Genomic DNA, 14669 nt, shown 5'->3' on the forward strand with positions numbered 1-14669 from the left:
AGAAAGGCTTCAGAAGTTGTGATTGATCCAAAGGATGAGGTAAGAAAAAAAAAAAAAAAAAAGGTCTCATCCCATTTTAGAACACATTACAGGAGAAAAACAAAAAAACTTCACGGGCTCTGATTCTTAAATCTGTTTGTTTATGAGTTCCACCGATGTCAACACTGTACTCCATAAACTAAAGTTGACATTTTTAATTTCCTGCAACCAAAACGAAGCGTCGTCTGCAACACTTTAAGGTTGTCGGAGTCATTATCCACGCTAAGTGTTGGGAACCCTCTTAGTTTCTCATCAAAGCGCTCCAGTCGGCCAGTTGTGATGTGATTTAGTCACGAGGAGGAACGGGGCGACCTCACCGCTTTAATTAGCGGCAGAGCAGGAGGTGGCGCTGCAGAACATTAATGATGTAATCCAGTTTTAGGCCCATTTAAAACAGCCACCCTGTCAGAAAGATGGCATGTCACTGTCACTATACGATGAGGAACACGTCTGTCCCGTCACTTCTGTTTGACACTTACTGACGTCTAATTATTGAACAGGCGAGACAAGACGCCCGCAAAACATGCTGCTAGCTTCAAGGTCAAAGGGCTTTAGGGTCAGCGTCCAACCAGCAACCTCCTAAAAATCAACAGATGGACCAACAGAACTTTCAGGACGGTGATTAAATAAAATTGAGGAAGAAAAAAAAAAAAAAAAAACCATTTGAGCTTCAATGTTAAAATGTCACAACACATCTGACAAAAATATTTTTTCCATTCTTGATTTGTTAGTAAGCTGATGTTCGTTCAGAACTGCAGGTTTGAATTTGTGGCCAAATGTTCTGTAAATGTTTTAATAAGAACTAAAAGATTGTGAGCAGTAGGTCATTTTAATTTACAGATAAACGTCCAACATGAGGAATTGGCTTCTTTTTATTGCCTTGGATGTTCAAATAACAACAACAAAATCAAACAAAATGTCTCATATATGCATTTATGTACCTGTTCAGTTTTAAAGAAAAAAAAAAATCACAGTCAATTAAAAGCAGGTGCAACGGGGGTGCCTTTTCAAGAGCTTCAGTATGGATCCTTTAAAATTCCCATGAAACGAGGGGAAACCTGACCGCGGGGGTCACTGTGTCGGAGCAGCTAAACAACAAGGATTTCCCCACATCTACAGGGTAGAAAATCTGTTTGTGTTCTTTCCTTCTTGTTCCAAAAAAAGACCAACAAGCTTTTTTTTTTTTTTTTTAAAGAAAAACAGGACAACAAGTGTTACCCTCACGTTCGGGGCGAAGTGAGACCAGAGTTGAGTCTTTCCTGGAGCCGAGCGACAGTGCTGGGGAGAAGCCAGCGAGATGTTTCCGTGAGAAAGACGATGTATTCCCAGTGGGGAGGAGAAAATATTCCGAAGAAAACAAGATGACCCAAAGACGTGTTCCCAGTGCAAAGTGGAGGCAGCTCCTTACCCGTCTTCTTTGGGAGGTGTGTACCAGCCTGGACGAGCAAACAAACATCTCTGTTCATAGTTTTTATTTTAATAAATATGTTAATTACAAAAACTCTGAAAACTGTAACTCACCGTTCTTTTCGTGAATCTGCACCAGGGATTTGTACGACTGTTGTGCTCTGGCAAGATTGTACTGATTCTACAATACAAGAGATACATTTAAGTATTAAAATACTGGTTTAAACGTGTTCCTTGGAGCTCAGACTTGTAGTTTTTATTTCTAAACTTACACTGTTCCACTGAACTGAGCTAATTTTTGACTCAACTCTCCAAAAAGAAGAAGAGTGATGAAAACATGCAGCTGTTACAGACAGTCCGAGTTGTTTTCCAGACACTGAGCTGTTAACAGATCATTAAAACAAGAGGCCGAAGGGCGTTACCTTATTGGCTCCAAACTGCACCCTGGCTTTGCCTTTAACCAGAGTTGCATTTATCTGCATAATGACAGATTCTATTGAATAGGCACTGCTCCAGCCCTGAAACACACAAACAAATAAAACCAAGCTCACACACCCGTGACAGATAACAAAACTGACGCAGGTTGCATGTACTCGTGCACGTACCTGTTTTGTGAGAAGTTCCATGCACAAGGCTCCTCCTCCCAGCACATACCTGAAACAAATGAACAGAAAACACAGAGGATGGAGTTGCAACCACCGCACAACTCACATTCATTACACTTAATGCTTATTTATTGCTAAATGAAAATCTTTGCCTTTGTTTGTTTTTTTCTAAAAAAAAACAATGTAGATAAGCAAAAGCACAGAAAAAATCTGGGTAACACTAATTTGAAAAATAACTTGTTTTTGTGTTTAAAGTCTATAATTAATATAAATTAAAATAAAAATCATAATCTGAGTGTTGCAGTGCCTGTTTCTGCCATCATAGTTTATTTTGAAAGGACAATAAAGTGGAATCAATGGTCACAGGTGAGCTCAGCTACTGAGCCACAGTACCTGTCCCCTGCCCCCAGCAGCACATGTCTCTGCACCTGTAGCCTCTGGTTCTTTGGAGTAAACTTAAACTAGGGCTGGGCCATATCATGCCGTTCACGATAATACCGGTAAAAAAGCTTGCCCGGGAAAATAAATGATATCATATGTTAATTTCATTACGTAATACGTCAGGGTGCCCCGCCCCGTTAACAGAACTGAGCGTGCCGAACGACCAAACCGAACTGCGCACCCCCCCTCCACCTGTAGGTACTGGCGTAACGCTAATTAGTTGCACGCAATACTAGCTAGCTAAAAAGCTAAAAACAAACAACCGTGTGGCTCAGCTGTCTCTCTACCCAGCTCTAAACTGCAGGTACAGACAGCTCAACTGTCTCCCCCCAGTAAAATTAACCCTTGTTTTTACATTTTTATATAATACTGCAAAGCAATGTGTTAAGTTAATTTTGTCAAATGAATAACTATGATTTCTGTGGGAGTTGTTTTTTTTTTTGTGGTTATATCATGAAATTCATCGTTCTCGTCAGAATGCTCTGAAATATCACGATATTATATTTGAGCCATATCGCCCACCCCTAACTTGAACTCACTAAGAGTTTCAACTGTGAGGACACCTTTTAAGCAAAAGACATGAAACTGGCAACTGTCCTGAATCCTAAAGTGGCTGCTGAGATAAAAGTTTGTTGTCCTGTTGACACTTGTGCTGCATTAATTTGGCCTGCATGAGTGAAGGATGAAACCAGCACAAGTTGAATCCTAAAGTGGATCCTGCTCTTGTGTTTGAAGTGGTGGCTGACAGGTGGATGGAGGGAGAACAGGACAGTAAGCGAGGTGGAGTTAATATTCCAAAAAAACCTCAATAATCAGCAACAAATCTGAAGTGTTCTTACTTAAGATGCTCACCCCAGTCATAAGCTAAACCACATATAATGTACTCATTAGAAACTGAAGGATTTGAGCTGATTTGTAAGAAACCAGTGAAAAGTATCTGCGTAATAATCATAACTTACCCTGCCCAAAGAGAGCCAGCTAATGTGCAACTTAAAATGTAAATATGTTCCAACAAAGTCAGAGGAAGGCTTAAAGCTTGTGTGCACTAATGAATCTAGTTGTAGTGATATATGCAAGTCGTGCACGGGGAAATTACTACACTCACCCTCCAGAGAGCACAGGTGAGACGACCCGTACAAAAGGTGGGTCGAAAGGAAAATTATCCTGTCAAACAGAAACACACAAATAAAAACTCTGCTTATTAAAACAATTCCACATTTCCTGGAAAAATCCCCCAACGTTTCCTCTTAACTCACTTTATAAAAGAAATTGAGCAGAATGAACTCCACTCCTTCTTTTTCTTTTAAAACCTGCAGGTCACTATGTAACGGACTATCTGGGTCTACCCTGAAAACACAAGGACGAGTCGAAATCAACAGTTTGCAACATTTCAAGGAAGGAAATGTTTCAGGAATAAGAACTCACTTCTTTAACTTGACGTGCCACTCATAAAGGCTGTCATTGACTAGTTCCACTGAATAAATACCTGAGAGACAAGGAATAAGAACAGATTTTATTTGACCAGCTGATGGAACAATTAAAAACAATAAAGTAATAATCATATAATCATAGAGAGATGATCCTGGTTGTCACCTGTCTTGTAACTCTGTGACCTGTAGATCTCCCTGAGCTCCTTCATTAGACGATCTGAGGCTTGCACTGAACCGGAGACAGCACCCTACAGCAGAGATCAGAAAAAGATCCATCACCGAGAAACAGGCAGTCAGGATTTTGAGTTGTATCTGACTGAGTCAAAAAGTTCAGACAGAAGAAACCTTCTACAGTCACCAAGTTTAATCAAGAATCAAATAAACAGAAGGGACGTTTACGTTCAAGTGGTCTTGTCTCTGGTTTTTACGTATTTTTTCCAAGACGGCCAGATTTTCTTTCTCTATTCCATCATCTTCTGACTTTTTGCCTTCTGCTGGTTCCTCTTCTTTCATGTCGTAATGGTCCAGGTCTTGGTCCAAGTCTATGTCCTGCTGCCACAGTTCAAGCAGTAAGTTTAGAAAGAACATAAACAAACTGGATAAATATGGATCTAATGGACTGTCAGAAACACACACCTCTCCCATTTCTTCCTCCTCCTCCTCTTCAGACGTCACCTCATCCGATGGCCCATGCTGCAGCGGGATTAAACATCCAATCAAAAACAATCATGAGGCTCTGGGTGTGAAAATCAGAGACTGAGCTCTTGTTTCCGGTGCCTACCTTTCGCTCCTGGGTAATTGGGCCAGCAGGTAGAGGCTGGTCCAGCATTTCCACATCTGGATGTTGTGGCAGGTTATAAAGACGACAGAGGTCACAAATGAGGCGCTTCAGCTGCTGAAGAAGCTAAAAACAACATCAGGGGAACAGACTGTTAATATATAGAGAATAAACTACACCGCAGTGATGAAGAAAAATATTAAGCGTCATTCTGATTTGGATCATTCCCACCAAAATGTCAAAAACACAAAATTCACAAAATAAAATGCTAACTTATTCAACAGAATAAATATAGTAAATAAAAGATGGAGGAGTCGTCATGTTTCTGCCTCTGTGGGATCCTTAATGAAGCAACGTACCAACGTGCTGCCTTTCCTCACATCCTCCAGGCGCTCCAACACTTCAGCCAGACTAGGATCATCCGAGTCCACAAACCATATGGGTGGTGTTGAGGGGTAGGACTCCTAAAACAGAGGGAACAAGAAGTCATTGAGCTGCCTGAGCGTTAAGGCCTTCATTGTTTACAAGTTGTGTTTTTCATTAGGTCCTGCTGCTTTTCAGAGACCGAAACACCATCCTGACGCAAAGACGGCACTTACATTAAAACCTTGAAAGTTTATTCCAGTCCTACACATGCCCAACATTTTTCAGTCAGGTCATCTGGACAGTTTCTTTTTTTTGTGCTGAACCGTTTCGCCTTCGATCCAGAAGGCTTCATCAGTCAAGGAAACACACAACTAAACTGATTCTTCCCCCAACAGCTTACTCCAAAGTGGAACAAACCAGTTCTGCTTGTGATTAGATGGTCTCTTTGGTACGCCCCCTCCTCCATTGTCGGCCCTCTTCCTTGTTGACTGTCTTGTCAAACTGGTTCAGAAACTGTCCAGATGACCTGACTGAAAAATATTGGATTTTATACCTGGATTATCGAGCATGGACTTTGTTGTTTAGTCCTACACATGGTTTCAAACCCAAGAAGGTGAAACAACCACACCTGCCTTCACTTTCTTTTGCCCCACCCTGGGCCCATGGGCAAGGCCCTTAACCCACCCAGCTGCCCCCCAGGCGCCTTAGATGGCAGCTAACTGCTTCACATGTCAGAGTCAGAGATTCTTTATTGTCACTCCACCTCATGTGGTGGAGTGACAATATGTACACAGGGTCCCAGTTTCATCCAAAAAAACAAATGTAAAATAAAAACAGTGATAAGATCTAAGATATGAACTAAGAAAAACAAACTAAATATACACTAAGCACTAATAGCATAAAAAACATTAGCATCAAACATCAGCACGAACATGAACATGAGTCTGTGTGAGCAAATGAGCACGCATGAACACATCAACAAGAAACAGGTGGAGGTGGAACATTGAAACAGATCAGCAGCAACATGAAACAGATCAGCAGCAACATGATGTGATTTTTCACAATGATTGTTCTGGTTAGAGATTCTTGAGTCTAACAGCCTCAGGGTAGAAGCTGTTCCTCAGTCTAGTGGTTCTACACTTAATGCTCCTCAACCTCCTTCCTGAGGGGATTGGGGCAAAAAGTGTGTGTGCTGGGTGAGTGAGGTCCTTCATGATGCAGGTGGCTCTCTTCCTGCATCTGGAGGTGTAGATGTCTGTGATGGTGGGGAAACTGACTCCAACATCTTCTGTGCAGCCTTCACCACTCTCTGCAAAGCTTTTCTTTCTGCAGCTGTGCAGCCTCCATGCCACACGTTGATGCTGGAGCACAGGATGCTCTCCACTGCACACCTGTAGAAGGAGGTGAGGACTGAGCTTCCCAGAGCCGTCTGAGGAAGTAGAGTCTGATGAGCTTTCTTGATCAGGCTGGTGGTGTTGTTGCTCCAGCTGAGGTTGTCATTCATGTGTACACCCAAGTACTTGTAGCTGGAGACCACTTCCACCGCAGATCCTCTTATGTTCAGGGGGGTGTAGGTGTGTTTGTTCCTTCTGAAGTCCACAATCATTTCCTTTGTCTTCTTCACATTGATGTGAAGGTTATTCTCTCTGCACCAGCTCTCCAGGTGTTCCACCTCTTGCCTGTAGATGGACTCATCATTGTTTGTGGTGCATCCCACCACCGCTGTATCATCTGCAAACTTTACAATGTGACAGCCTGGATGGGTAGCTGCACAATCATATGTGAGCAGAGTAAACAGGAGGGGCCTCAACACACATCCCTGAGGAGAGCCAGTGCTGAGGGTTATGGTGGAGGAGGAGAAGTTGTGGATCCTCACTAACTGTGGTCTGTTTGTTAAGAAGTCTAGTACCCAGTTGCAAATGGAGGGGCTTAGTCCTAGTGTGGATAGTTTGTCCATCAGGGTTTGGGGGATCATGGTGTTGAAGGAGGATGTGAAGTCCACAAAGAGCATATGGACGTAAGAGTTTTTCTGCTCCAGATGGTTGAGAGCGGTGTGGACCACAGAGGAGATGACATCCTCTGTTGATTGGTTCTCGCGGTATGCGTACTGATGAGGGTCCTCGTTGATGTTGATTTGATGTGAGTCATGACCAGTTTTTCGAAGCATTTAGTGACTATCGGGGTGAGGGCCACTGGCCGATATGTGTGTGCTCACATGTGCAATGGGAAAAATGCAGAGAATTAATTTTCCCATTGGGGATTAATAGAGTACAATAATATAAAATACAAATAAAAATGTCTCAGCCCACATAGCCACCCATTTTACAAAATGATCCATCTTCTGTCAGCTGCGGAGCAAGAACACATCGAGCAGCACAAACGACAGGAGGCTCTGAAGCTTTTTTAGATCTTAAACCAAATGTCAGGTCGCAGGTGAACTTCAGTTCATGCTTTGTAAGATGGAAGAAATGCTACGTAAAAGCAACAAGCGAGCATGTAATTATTGTAGCTTAAATATAATCTGAACATAGCAGCACATGTTGGAGGCAACCTCCCCATCACAAACATCTACACCTCCAGATGCAGGAAGAGGGCCACCTGCATCATCAAGGACCTCACTCACCCAGCACACACACTTTTGCCCCACTCCCCTCAGGAAGGAGGTTGAGGAGCATTAAGTGTAGAACCACTAGACTGAGGAACAGCTTCTACCCTGAGGCTGTTAGACTCATGAACCTCTAACTAGAATAATCACTGTGAAAAAAAAAATCACTGTAATGCCACTTTGTTGATATGTGCTGCTGATTGTCCATTCTGCTGATCTTATGCTGCTGATTATTTCATGCTGCTGTGTTCATTTATACTCATCTGCTCACACTGACTCATGTTCATGCTGCTGTTGTTCAGCGTATTGTTTTTGCACTACTGTTTAGCATATTTCTTAGTTCATATCTTACATCTTATTACTGTTTTTTGTTACAATTTATACTTTTATTGGATGTAACTGGGACACTGTGTACATAGTTTTGTTCCACCTCATGTACCACATGAGGTGGAACAATGTCAAATAAAGAACTTAGACATGAAATTAGATTCTAACAACTAACAAAAGTTATAATAATTGTTGTATTAAAAAATAATTACCAAAAACTATATTTTAGGTGAACTGTAATGCACTTGTTTCATCAGAGAGGATTTAACGAATGCATGTGAGGATTTTGCGCTGCACTTCAAACAAAACAAACATGTCGACAGGCGTCACTTGAACCCTGGGACCCTGAGATTCGGTGCCAACAGCTACAGCTGATGCGATCAGAAGTGGTCAGCTATAGACTCGAGTTCACACCTGATTCTAAAAGGCAACACACGTGTCAAAGGTTCAGCCAGAAGCTGGTGACAGCTACCGGTTGTGCGTGGAAATAAACATGCAGACAACATTAGTCATCTGAGCAACAAGCAGGTTTTACTAATGACTTGAACATCCATGAACTCATTCGTTCAGAAATATTGCCTTTGCTGAAGCTCTGCAGGTTCTGCTATAATGAATAAAACACCCGCGGGGACTATTAAAAACTGTACTCTTGTGGTGTTGAAGATTTTCTTTAACAACCCTGTGCACTCCAACACATAAAGACAGGCTTGGTTTCTGTAAAAAACACTTGACATTAACCAAAACGTGTGTTTGTAAATGAAGTAAAACAAATTATGGTACTTAAAAATGGACAGGTTGAAGTAAAAACAGCAATGCTGCTTCAAACTACAAGAAATGCTCATTATTGAAAACAGTTAAATGAATAAAAGTGATTCCACCCAATTAGGTTACAAAAAAACCATTTGATTAATGTCTAAATCCAAATTCAATACATTTCTGTCAGTTCTTTGTTTTACCTTAACATTTATTCAAATTTAACATCAAAAACTAAATTGTAATTAACCTAAATCTTTGAAACAGATCAATGAGGGGAAAAAGATGAAGTGTGGCTGCCTTCTTCAGATGAGGAACAGACAACGATTGGTTCTGCTGTAAATGTGTGAAGCCTGGTTGGATCCAGAACTTTAGGCACCGAGCTCACAACTTAGTTTACATGCACTGCAGATAAAAGGCCAGGCAGCAAGTTTATTTGATTTTTTATGATATTTGGTAAATGGATATGCTTCAGTTTAGGGTTAAGTAGGAAAACAAAAGAGAAATCTCTGTAGTAAGAACTGCACGTGTTCACATAATCCAGTGATAATCCATCAGAATAAACAGTTCGTGTGTTTACGGTTTCAGTGACTATGTCCAATAATTCTCATTTATCACTGCAAAGCAATGTTTTAGCTACAAGCTGGGAAAACATCAACCTCAAACTGTTGAGGTAAGCTTAACAAAAAGGATTACATCACATCGGTAATAAGAACCAATTCAAATATTTATCAGTTATATCTTTTATAATTCTACATTGTGAAGTGTTTTATTTCTGTATATCTGCAGGAGAAACTTAATACGCCTTCTAATGTGTTTGTTGTTAATTTGGGTAAATAATATAAATACAACTTTATTTTGCTGAGAATAAAGTGGGTAAAATTGAAACCGTCTATAATACTGAAAATATTGTTGGGATAACATCTGTGGTCAAATCAACACGTCTCTCAGCTGTTAGTGGGGTTTTACTTTTTCATCTGTGAACACTAGAGGAGATGGAAAACATCTACATGGAAACAAGAGTTTGAGTCAAATTGGATCAGCGGGTGCTCGGCACATACAGTAAAGGTGTCAAACCATGAGACAGACCTGAAGGGCCGAGTCTTAAAGCATCCTGAGAGCGTACGAACATGTTTTTAATGCTGTGCGTTTGTGATCAGACAGAGAAGTGGAGCTGGACTTTAAAACAACTTTCTCATATTTCATGCACCTACCTGCCACTACAGGTACTCGCTTAATAAAAATCAGACTGATTGACAAAAGCAAACTGCTGCCTTCATCTTCATCCGTAAGAGTTTAAACTGTTATCACTGTGGCTTTGGACGGACGGACAGTCTGCACAGACTCGACACACACTGTCCACAGAGGGTTGAGACTTCATACTCGAGCGTCCACCCTGAGCGGCTGCAGAGCAGCTCTGCAGGCAAGGGGCGTTTACCTTTGGGACAAATTGAGGTTGCTGATTGGTCATTTGCTGACACGCCGTCACCTACTGGATTGATTGACAGGTCACAAAAAAACGAGAGCTGGCAGCCCCAGCCGCAGCAGTGTTCTGTGTTTATATTTTGTTAATAAAAAGTAAAAAATAAAAAAAACAGGGGGCACTGACCCTGCAGCCCACACATCTGACCAGCCCACCAGGAAATCTCCAGATCCTCCTGCAGCCATGATGGACCTGATTTTAATTCGCTCGTGACAAATTCCTTCATTTCTCACCATTTCAGTCACGGCATCAACAGAGGAGGAAGAGATCGCTTGCCTCTTGAAAAAAATAAATAAATAAGAAAAGGCCATTAAACCAGACCACGGATGAAGAAGGGGAATTTAATACATTGGTGTCACATACAAAACAGTCCGTCGCCGGGCAGTTTATTGTGCGACACAGATTAGGCGGTCATAAAAATTGAGCTTTGCATGGACATGCCCTGTGGGCGTCCGCTTCGACTCTAACCTGGTACACGCGGACCGACGCGTGCCTGAGTATACTGGAGGCTTTAGTCTATGGCAGCTTAAGAAGCCAACCCTATAAAAAAAATTAAAAAAACCTGTGATAGCTCAATTTGGAAATATATTGATAATTTTCTGCTGGTAGAGCTGCTGCCTCTCAGCGAGCAGGTCCTTTGTTCAAACCCTGGTCCAGGGGCCTTTCTGGGTGGGGTTTGCATGTTCTCTCCGTGCATGCGTGGGTTTTCTCCCACAGACCAAAAACATGCATGTTAGGCTGATTGGTAACTTTAAATTGTCCCTAGGTGTGAGTGAGAGAGTGAATGGTTGTTTGTCTCTATGTGGCCCTGTGATGGACTTGCGACCCGTCCAGGGTGTACCCCGCCCCTCGCACAGTGATTGCTGGACATGGGCACCGACGACCCCCGTGACCCAAAATGGAAGAAGCGGGTCAAGATAATGGATGGATTTTCTGCTGCTTATCCATGGTCGAGTTAGAGGCAACAGGTCCAGGATGGGAAACCAGACATCCCTCTCCCCTGCAACACTCTTAACTCCTCCTGGGGTATCTCAAGGTGTTCACAGGCCAGACAGAATAAATGATTCAAGTTTGGGACTTGCCCCAGGGTCTCCTCCCAGATAGACGTACCTGGAAGGCGCCCAAGAAACCCAAACCTCCTCAGCTGACTCATTTTAATACACAGGAGCAGTGGTTCTACTTCAAGCTCCTCCTGGAGGACGGAGCTCCTCAGTCCATCTCTAAGGTCGTTTTCACACCAGATAGTCCAGTAGACTCGGTTCGGGACCAATATTCATGACCTTTTGTTACATTTGAGCTGGTGCGTTTGCATTCACACTGCACTGTGCAGTCGAGTCAACGTGTTGAAACAACCTGTTCCCCCGCTCGCCTGTGGGGGCGCTGCACCAAGAACTACTGAAAGAAACGACACAAAAACCTCTGAAGACACGTCTTCTTCTTCTTCTGTAAATAAAAGCAAAAACGAAGTGGCATCAAGTTTTAGCAGTTTTAGGAGTTATATTTTGTAATTTTTAAAAAATGGACTTAGCATGAGCAGAAGATGAGACAGAAGACCATGGAGAATGTTGTTTTTCACACAAGTCAGCTGACGGCTCCATATAAGGTCAGAGAAATGTGTGTTTGTTTACCCTACGGAGCGGTCCGGTCTGTTTACGTTCACACTGCACTCGAACCGCGCTGGAGTTCGCTTCTACCGGACCGAGACCTAGGTTTTAGCCCGGGCCAGAGTTCACCTTTTTGTTCCGTGACAGAGTTCGATGGCACGTTCACACCTCCCTAAACGAACCGGACTTTCTAGGAAAACGAGCTGGAGTTTGATTAAAGCGGACTAAACAGGGTTGGTGTGAATGCACCCTAAGACTGAGTCAGCCCCTTGCACCTGGGCTCTCATTCTTCTGGCCATGATCTACGCCTCAAGAGGTGAGAGCTGGAACGTACCGAGCACTTTTCTTTTCGGCTCGACTCTTTCTGCATCACAGCAGACCAGATCGACAGCCTCATTACTGAAAACGAGGCCCTAATCTTTCATCCTCATCACTTGTGAACTAGGTGATGTTCGAAAGCATAACACAAACAGGACAGACACTTTTAAGCTTATTTCAAGTTTAGACCAATACGCCACCATTTACCCGTGCTGCATTTCTACAGAAACACTTCAGAGCACCAGTGCAAACACCACAACTCTGACTTTCATCTAAATGTCATCCTAAAACAAGCTTGTTTGTGTCCCCAAACATGCGAGTGTGTTTCTGCAGAGAAAGAAGGATGTGGTCAGGATGTCACACGTTCTTCAACTGTACCACCTGAACCTTACAAAGACAGACCGCTAACAAAACTGTGCTTCACTTCTTGCATCGTTAATGTGTTGTGAGAGCTGGCGTGTATTTAAAATAAGTTTATGGCTGGAATACTTGAGTTTTAAACCACACCAATGTTTTTATACTTTGCTTCTATGGAGGTGGAATTTCCTGCAATCTGTTGAAGTGGTTTTATTAGTTTGAGACTTTCTGAAGGTCTTTCAGCATTTTATTTTATATTTTAACTTTTTGTTTCTTCTAAATTTCCATCAAGTTCTTGTACCTGATCATATTGTGCTGTATTTAAAAAACGAGGAAAATGGACAAGTGGAGGACAAAACATGACATGTCAGAATAAAAAAAGTAAAAATAACTGTAATAGAAAAAACTCAGCCAAAACCAGGCAAATGCTTCATCCTTCAGTGGATCACTTATTGTGTGACAAGTTTTCAATTAAGACCTCTTTAAGAATCATCTTGTTGGTGCCGATACACTATTTGGTGTCTGTCAGTGCTTATATTATTATTATTATTATTATTTTTATAGATTCAACTGCAAAATTGGGAACAAATTGTGTCTTTGCAACAAACTGCATGCAACAAACCAAGCAAAGATGCAATTTACAAATTGCTCAAGGCTCATCCCTTGAGTTTTGCCATATTATGTTTGAAGGCATCATAAGGCAGAGTATGTGGTTTAAATAAACGCACTCATTTGAAAATAGTCATGCTGGATTAAATATGAGTGGGGGGGGAGCACCAAATGTCCTTCAGAATGCACGAGTATTCACTAAGATGGGGGGGAAACGACCAAAATGACTCTTTTGGAGCAAAATAAGGAGAAAAAAAAAAGGACTCAAGGCTTTTTCACATTTGCTCATAACATACAATAATGATTGAGACTAAAACAGATGAGCATACAGAGCTAACGCTGGTGGCTTGGGACGGTTATTAATTAAATAAACCCATAAAAACATGTGGAAGTGCGTGTGTTACTCCTCATCCAAGCAGGATAGAGTCAGCTTAACCTGCGCGTTAATACGTGCCAAAAAGTTCATTACGGGGATCAGTCTATTTACTGAAAAGGTGGACAACATTCCATTAAACCGCCTGCGTTTAACGTTACGGATCACGAACTGTACGTCAAAAAATTACACACACACACACACACAAAAAAAAAAAAAAGAAAAAGAAGCTACGTCTTAAAAAATAATCACGACAAAGCTAAAGTGTCCCTGTTTTAAACCAGATCGTGTTGGTAGCCCCACAGACGCGTTTGAACGGTGATAAAGTCGGTGGTTGTAGTTCTGGAAGAAGTAACGCAGTTATTTTGGCTAACACAACAAGCTAGCGTCACTTTCAGTTAGCCGAGGCTACCGCCGCGTCGCTGCGTTTATTTTAAAAGTGAATACAGAACACGGGCTGTGTGCTGGCGTCCCCGGTGAGTTCGTTTCCTCTTCTTTGACGTGGCCGAGTGTGAAACGAAAACGCAAGCGAGTACTCCCGGTTCGGCAGCTGGACACGGGGCGCCCGCTCCGGTTCCAGGGGGTAGTCGGAGGTCGGAGCTGGCCTCCACTCACCGTGATGTTGCAGTGGATGATCAGCAGCTTCTCTCTCGTTACGTTGAACTGACAACTCAGCTCGTCGGGTTTCCAGTCTATTATTCGGAATCGCTCGTGGTTTGGGTCAAAGATTGACTCCAGAAACTTCAGTTCGGCCTTCAGCCCCGAAACCGACATCTTCAGCTCATCTCAAAGCGAGCAGGCCGCTGGCGGAGGGGAAGTCGGGGCGGAATGCGACCGCGCAGTCGAGTCGCCCGCTCGGATCTCGCACGTTAGCGTGAGAACAACAACAAAGAGCTGGAGCTTCATCCGACAGTCATCATCATGCTGGCCTGAGCAGAGACACCGCACCTCTGTCCACCAGCACGAGTTTTACTGTGCTGCTCCATCACTACTTATCATCAACACCATGTTATATTAGCTGGCTGTTCAGCCTGGGCTTGTCTTATTACAACACACAGTTTCTGTTGAATATTAAACATAGAGTCTGACTGATGTCACCCTGGTGTTACTGCTAGAGACAAGATCAAATGCATTCATATATATATATATATATATATATATATATATATATATA

The 14669-nt window shown here is 42.4% G+C and overlaps 1 protein-coding gene across 2 annotated transcripts; it reads right to left on the reverse strand.

Moving 5' to 3' along the window:
- Positions 1–919: 919 nt before the first annotated feature.
- Positions 920–14353, reverse strand: LOC119416357 (ubiquitin-conjugating enzyme E2 Q2). Of its 2 annotated transcripts, none has more exons than XM_037683593.1 (13): positions 14111–14353; positions 5060–5164; positions 4704–4826; positions 4559–4615; positions 4322–4471; positions 4086–4170; positions 3918–3978; positions 3749–3839; positions 3598–3656; positions 2052–2100; positions 1869–1964; positions 1561–1627; positions 920–1475 (listed from the first exon to the last, which is right to left on the reverse strand). In XM_037683593.1, the coding sequence occupies exons 1-13, from the start codon at positions 14267–14269 to the stop codon at positions 1444–1446; spliced, it is 1134 nt and encodes a 377-aa protein (XP_037539521.1). In that variant the 5' UTR covers positions 14270–14353; the 3' UTR covers positions 920–1443. The 2 variants fall into 2 exon arrangements, with proteins under 2 accessions (XP_037539521.1, XP_037539520.1); XM_037683592.1 differs by having other exon boundaries at positions 4322–4474.
- Positions 14354–14669: the final 316 nt, after the last annotated feature.

Source organism: Nematolebias whitei, chromosome 10 (assembly GCF_014905685.2).
Source record: "Nematolebias whitei isolate Nwh7 chromosome 10, NemWhi1, whole genome shotgun sequence".
Taxonomy (NCBI): Eukaryota; Metazoa; Chordata; class Actinopteri; order Cyprinodontiformes; family Rivulidae; genus Nematolebias; species Nematolebias whitei.